We start from the raw sequence: 7,194 nt of genomic DNA on the forward strand, positions 1-7,194 counted from the left end.
TTTCGACACGCCCACACCTTTCGACACACCCAGTACTCCGAGCTGCAGACACCCATCCATTGTTCTGATTGGTTAAACAAACCCCGTAATCTGATTGGTCCGGATAAAGCTTTCCTATTGGTCCATCAATCAGGCGTCAAAACAGGGTCAAAATTCGCAACTGCAGCTGGAGCTTCGCACACGCAGCAGAGAAGATGAATGAGAGGATTTTTATCTCCACAGTGAAAAACACCCACTGTCACATTTACAACCTCACAAATTCCATGTGATTTTTGGTCTGATCCAGCTTAAGCCATTTGAGCAGTACTGATTCACACATTCAAGAGATTGGATTTACAAATTAAAAAATATATATTTATATATAATTAAAATATTTTTTTCACATTGGTACATTTGAATTATTATTAATATTACTTTCTGTTTCAAGTTTGCACATTCCAGTTAATTTGTGGATTTGGATTTTCGTGCATGCAGTTGTTTAAACGCAGTTACAAGTTTCAGTACATTTGTGACTTCTGTTTTACAAACTCAAAATCTTTATGACCCTTTTTTGACTCCATACAAAACAAATACATATGAGATAAAGAGTTCTCGTCTCCTACGTTATGGAAAACCTAGAATTAGCCTGGCTTGAGCTGAATTTATACTGTAAAAATGAATTGGCAGCTTGTGTAAGGATAATCTTAGATTTTCCTTAAAGTTGGAGACTTAAACTCTTCATTTGATGTCTATATGTTTTGGTCCAAGATGAACATGTCCTTCAAAATCACACTGGAACGTCAGCTTTGTATAATGTTTCCATGCACAATGGCTTGGTATGCCATATTCCCAATTTATTTTTAAGTATACAATCAGCTCAGGCCAGGCTAATTCTAAGAATTCCTTAAAATAGGGGAAACGAACTCTTCATCTGGTGTGTATTCGTTTTGGTCCAAGATAAAAATAAAAAAAACACTGGAACTTCGGTGAAGGTGGAGTGAAGTCAGGTCGAACCATAGACATATACAACCCCTGGCAAAAAGTATGGAATCACCAGTCTTGGATGAGCACTCCTTCAGACATTTCATTCTGTAAAACAAACTCTGATCAAAAACATGATACAATAATAAGGTCATTCCAAAGTGCAACTTGTTGGCTTTCAGGAACACTCAAAGAAATGAAGAAAAAACGTTGTGGAAGTCAGTGAATGTTACTTTTATTGACCAACCACAGGGAAAAAAATATGGAATCACTCAATTCTGAGGAAAAAAGTATGGAATCACTCAAATTGAAGGTAGAAAATAAGGACACACCCAGTCAATTTCCTTTCCCTAAATGGACACCTGCCTCAGATTAGATCTGCTCGTTAGTCTGCAGTTAAAAACACCTGCAGTCATGACACCTTGGAGGGCTGCTGGACGAATTAGAGTGGCAAGAACCATGGCTCCAACAAGAGAAATGTCTCTTGAAACAAAAGAGAGGATTGTGAAACTTCTTGAAGAAGGTAACTCTTCACGCATGGTTGCTAAAGATGTGGGCTGTTCACAGTCAGCTGTATCCAAGATATGGACCAAATACAAACAGCATGGAATGGTTGTTAAAGCCAAGCATACTGGTAGACTGAGAAAGACATCAAAGCGTCAAGACAAGCAACTTAAGGCCATTTGTCTTGAAAACCGAAAAAGTACAACTAAACAGATGAAGCATAAATGGGAAGAAGCTGGAGCCAATGTATGTGACTGAACCGTAAGAAATCGCCTAAAGGAAATGGGATTTCAATACAGGAAAGCTGAAAGAAAACCATCATTGACACCTAAACATAAAAGAACAAGACTGCAGTGGGCTAAGGAGAGGCAATCATGGACTGTGGATGACTGGATGAAAGTTATCTTCAGTGATGAGTCAAGAATCTGCATTGGACAAGGTGATGATGCTGGAACTTTTGTTTGGTGCCGTTCCAGTGAGATTTATGAAGAGGCCTGCCTGAAGAAAACAACCAAATTTCCACAGTCCTTGATGATATGGGGCTGCATGTCAGGCAAAGGCACTGGGGAGATGACTGTGGTTAATTCTTCTATCAATGCACAAGTTTACATTGACATTTTGGACAGTTTTCTCATCCCTTCAATTGAACAGATGTTTGGAGATAATGAAATAATTTTCCAAGATGACAATGCATCGTGCCATAGGGCAAAAACAGTGAAGGCATTCCTTGGAGAAAGACACATTCAGTCGATGTCATGGCCTGCAAATAGTCCAGATCTCAACCCAATTGAAAACCTGTGGTGGAAATTGAAAAAAATGGTCCACAAGAAGGCTCCGACCTGCAAAGCTGATCTGGCAACTGCTATCAAAGAGAGTTGGCACCAAATTGATGCAGAATACTGTTTGTCACTCATCAAGTCCATGCCTCAGAGACTGAAAGTCGTTATAAAAGCCAAAGGTGGTGCAACTAAATACTAGTGATGTATTTTGAATCATCTTTTGTTTATCTGTTTTTCATGATTCCATACTTTTTTCCTCAGAATTGAGTGATTCCATATTTTTTTCCCTGTGGTTGGTCAATAAAAGTAACATTCACTGACTTCCACAATGTTTTTTCTTCATTTCTTTGAGTGTTCCTGAAAGCCAACAAGTTGCACTTTGGAATGACCTTATTATTGTATCTTGTTTTTGATCAGAGTTTGTTTTACAGAATGAAATGTCTGAAAGAGTGCTCATCCAAGACTGGTGATTCCATACTTTTTGCCAGGGGTTGTAGCTGGACAGAGCATCGTCTCTTAAAAGTGAAGCCACCACAGGTCGGGCGCCCCCTGCTGTTCGGCTGCAGAAAGCTGTGTAACCCCACCCATCCCCATAGGTTTCAATGGCAAAGCAGACAACTTTCAATCACGTTTTTTTCTAATATGCTGTAATTCTACCTCCATTATTTAAATGTAACAGCTAGTGTAACCTCTGCTTATATTGTCAAATTTTTATATCCCCACAGAATTCGGTTTTTAAAACTTTATTCGGCTCTATTCAAAAAAGGTGTGGTTATGGTAAAAGGGCTGCTTATGGGCGGGACCAATAACAGACCGTCAGCTCCGCTCCGCCCCGCTCTGCAGTCTGTGACCGCGAGGCAGCCCTCAGGGGCGGGTTTATTTAAATGAGTACGCTGCTCTCCACAGTCTTTCTCCCTACTCTGGTCTCTACTGCGCAGACTCTGGTCTCTGAATCGCCAAAATGGCGGAAGATTTTGGCTTCATTTTCATTGAATGAATGGGAACGGCGTCCATCTTTATATACAGTCTATGGGTCGAACAGTCTCCACCTGCAGCAGAACTACAGCAGATCTAGCGGTGTCGCTCTTAAAATAGAACTTTATTTATAAATATAGATATTTTTATTTTTATATTTTTATTTTATTTGAAGAGAGATTTATATTATATGTCTAAAATGATATATTTTAGAATAAACAAAAACAGCCTCACAGGAGTGGTTTCTAGCTTACGGTTGCACATATACCACCCAACTGATATAATCTTTGTTTTAACAAATATACATTTTATAAATCGTTGGCTTGAAACTGATGATACATTTTACACACTGTAAATTGATATATGCTTCACTCTGGATATTTTGGTTTTTACGGTAATCTGCAAATCTTATTTTACCTTGTCTAAATTCCTTTTTTTTTTTTTTTGTGAAAATGTTATGCATTGGCATTACATTTGGTGATTTCATTAAGAACTGAAGAATAAGACTTGGGAATTAAATTGAGACTTGCCTTGACTCGGTCCATCTATCCATCTAATGTTAATTTGTTTAACACCAATTAGCACTGGTGTGGGTAATAACTGAACTTTCATTCTATAGCTTGAAAGCTCTGTGCACTGTGAACTTTGATTCAGTGTAAGTTTGTTATTTGTTTTTTTTTAATGATAATACCATAGACTGTATGGATAATACTATTTAAAAAGCATCACGTAGTAGCGGAACTTTTATTTTGACAGGACGTTGGAAAGCTTGAACCCTTTAGCGAACTTCCGGATCCGAAACAGAGCCGAGCGAGAGAAGAAGAGAGCAGAAAAACCCAGTTAAGAGATTTTTTAGCTTCCCCAGAAACACTGATATACCGGGGGAGACAGGGAGTGGGCGGGCTCTCCATAACCCGGCTGTAGCTGATCTTCGGGGGTCTACAGCTGGAGTGTTTTTGGAGCTTTGTTCTCCCACACCGCTGGAGGAACAGGATCAGCTGAACTACAGAAGGTATGGAGAAGTTCCTCTCTTCAACACGCTGTTCTACATTTACTCCTAGACCCACAGAAACACATCAACATCAAAAGCTGCAGCATTTAAACAGCACAGACGCAGCTTCATCCAGGATCCGGTTGATGATCTTTTCCTAGTTAGCTCTGGTCAGCAGTTTTCAGTTCTTAACCAGGATTGAGAGGAGCTGCTGTTATGCAGTGTTACTGAATCTGTTCATACAGATGGGCTTGTTTTTAATAAACACTATTAAGGAACACAGAAGGGTGATTATAAAGAGCACAGTAAGAGGAAGAGTGCTGCTTATTAATTCACAACATTATATTAAAATTATTTAATGTTGAATAATCCCAGTGTCAGTACAGAGCCTCATTTCTTCATAGTCAGTTTTATTTTATTGATCTGTCAGTTACAGGCACAGCATAATAATATATTTTAATGAAGAACAAGCGTCACTTTAAATCACATTAATTAGAGTTATTATAGTAATTTCCTTACTAAAATATACAGTCCTTTCATTCACTAAACGTGTAACTACATTTCCAGAACAACTAATAAGAAGTGTTTGGGGAACTGCTGCCGCTTTTAAGGTGGAGCAGAAAGCTGAGGTAAATGGTAACTGGTTAAGTTGCTAAATGTAAGTGAGTTAACTTATAATTACTAAAAGCGAGAGTCCTCTTGTTGAGCTAGTTTATCAGGCTTTAGCAACATTTATTAAGAGGTAATGAAGTTGTGGGAACGTTATCTTCTGTAAAACTACAGCAAAACTACTGCAGGTGTAGAGAGAATGAATGCAGTTAAACCACAGACGGTGGAGCTGCTGCAGTTTTTCTGGTTAAAAAGCACAAAAACATAAATATTTTCCAACAGATATTCATTAGTGTTTTATATTTGAGAGATTTTGATCTACATACTGTATACAAAATAAACAAGTCTTTACTTCAGTAACTTCTAATCTGGACAGAGAGGAATGTGTATCACTGTTAGCCTGAAGATAACGTGGTGGAAAATAATGAATTGAAAACTCACGTTAATTAAGCTTTGATTTGGTTAGAATACGGTTCATTTACACTGAAAATTACAATGAAATTAAGTTTAAATAATATATCTACAGGCTATTGTGAAAAAAAATAAAAAATATAGTTAGTTATATTAAAAAGGCATGTTTTAAGTGTAATATAAAGTAGTGAGTGACAGCCCTCAGTCTACTGCAGAAGAAGCAACAACTTCATACTATAAGGAAATCCTATAAGGATTTAGAAAGGGATACAAATACTGGAGCTTTCGTGGCAATACAAAGGTGTCCCACTAGTGTTGCCCATGTTGCCTAACTGATTTTAAAAAAAAATCTGCAGTTAAAAAAAACCTTAATTTAATTACACATTTTTTCTCTCTCTTTTCCAGAAATGAATGTATTTCTTCTGAAATTTATCACCACAAAAAAAAAGGAAATTTCACAAAAACCAATATTAAACTGCTGAAATTGGTGAAGCACAAGGCATCCGGAAGAATCTCCAGTACCTTCTGTTTGTTGTTTGGTACATCTCACAGAAAAATGATGCCAAGTCCGGGCAGGGAGAAATTTCAGAGTTTTACTACAGAGAGTGATCTCAAACAACAGCAAAATATTCACACCGGAGAGAAACCGCATCACTGCACAGACTGTGGGAAGAGTTTTAATCGACTGAATGATCTTAAAATCCACCAGCGTATTCACACTGGAGAGAAACTGTATCACTGTTCAGAGTGTGGGAGCAGTTTTACTACACAGACTCGCCTCAAAATACACCAGCGCATTCACACAGGAGAGAAACCACATCACTGCTCAGACTGTGGGAAGCGTTTTAATCAACTGAGTCATCTTAAACTTCACCAGCGCATTCACGCTGGGGAGAAACCATATAACTGTTCAGAATGTGAGAAGCGTTTTAATCAACTAAGTCATCTCAAAATACATCTGCGCATTCACACAGGAGAGAAACCGTATTACTGTTCAGACTGTGGGAAGAGTTTTACTACACAGCGTGGGTTCATAGAACACCAGCGCATTCACACAGGAGAGAAACCATATTCATGCTCAGACTGTGGGAAGAGCTTTAATCGAAAGAGTGATCTCAAAATCCATCAGCACACTCACACGGGAGAGAGACCGTATTACTGCTCAGACTGCGGGAGCAGTTTTACTACACAGAGTGATCTCAAAAAACACCAGCGTGTTCACACAGGAGAGAAACCGTATCAGTGCTCAGACTGCGGGACCAGTTTTACTACACCGAGTAATCTCAAAAGACACCAGCGCATTCACACAGGAGACAAACCGTGTCATTGCACAGAATGTGGGAAGAGTTTTAATCAACTGAGTACTCTCAAAACGCACCAACGCATTCACACAGGAGAGAAACCGCATCACTGCTTAGACTGTGGGAGCAGTTTTAGGCATTCCAAAACATTAAAGAAGCACAAGTGCACTGAGATCAATGATTTTGCAAATGAATGTGCTTGAGGGTTATGGTGTATTAATCTATGATCTAATAAAATGTAACATTATCAGATGAAAGGGGTAAGGGAGTGACTAAATTAGCGGAGCAAAAGGGCATACTGCAAGAGACCGTTGAAAACCTAAAGAAAGCAGAATTTGTTGTTAACAGAATCTTTCAGGGAACACTCAAGTGTTCTCTTAGCCTCTCACCATGCTTTTAGTTTCCATGCTGTTCACTCTCTCTGTATCTGTAATGCTGATATGTGGGTTTTAGTAATATATAATGTAATTATATAATTTTAAACTTGGACTCGTGGTGAAAGTTTCATCCTGTGTGATTTGAACAGTCATTAGGACTGGGAATTTTCATAAAGTTAATTGTTTGATGGCAGTTTCTGAGCTTTTTTGGTTGAAAACAAATGAGGGGGGGTAGTGCATTATAGGATTTTCATGAAATTGTGTGTGCCTTGTCCACATGGAGTTTC

General features: G+C 38.5%; 2 protein-coding genes across 7 annotated transcripts in view; one reads left to right on the plus strand and one right to left on the minus strand.

Annotated features, from left to right (window-relative positions):
- The window catches only part of LOC103041110 (zinc finger protein 239), a 217,613-nt gene that overhangs the window by 156,740 nt on the left and 53,679 nt on the right, over nt 1-7,194 (minus strand). The gene's annotated exons all lie outside the window — the stretch shown is intronic.
- On the plus strand, nt 3,982-7,018 carry LOC107197186 (zinc finger protein 239). Its single transcript, XM_022679333.2, has 2 exons — nt 3,982-4,230; nt 5,635-7,018. Exon 2 carries the CDS (start codon nt 5,786-5,788, stop codon nt 6,731-6,733), a length of 948 nt encoding a protein of 315 aa, XP_022535054.1. The 5' UTR covers nt 3,982-4,230; nt 5,635-5,785; the 3' UTR covers nt 6,734-7,018.

This window comes from Astyanax mexicanus, chromosome 4, assembly GCF_023375975.1.
Source record: "Astyanax mexicanus isolate ESR-SI-001 chromosome 4, AstMex3_surface, whole genome shotgun sequence".
Lineage (NCBI taxonomy): Eukaryota > Metazoa > Chordata > Actinopteri > Characiformes > Acestrorhamphidae > Astyanax > Astyanax mexicanus.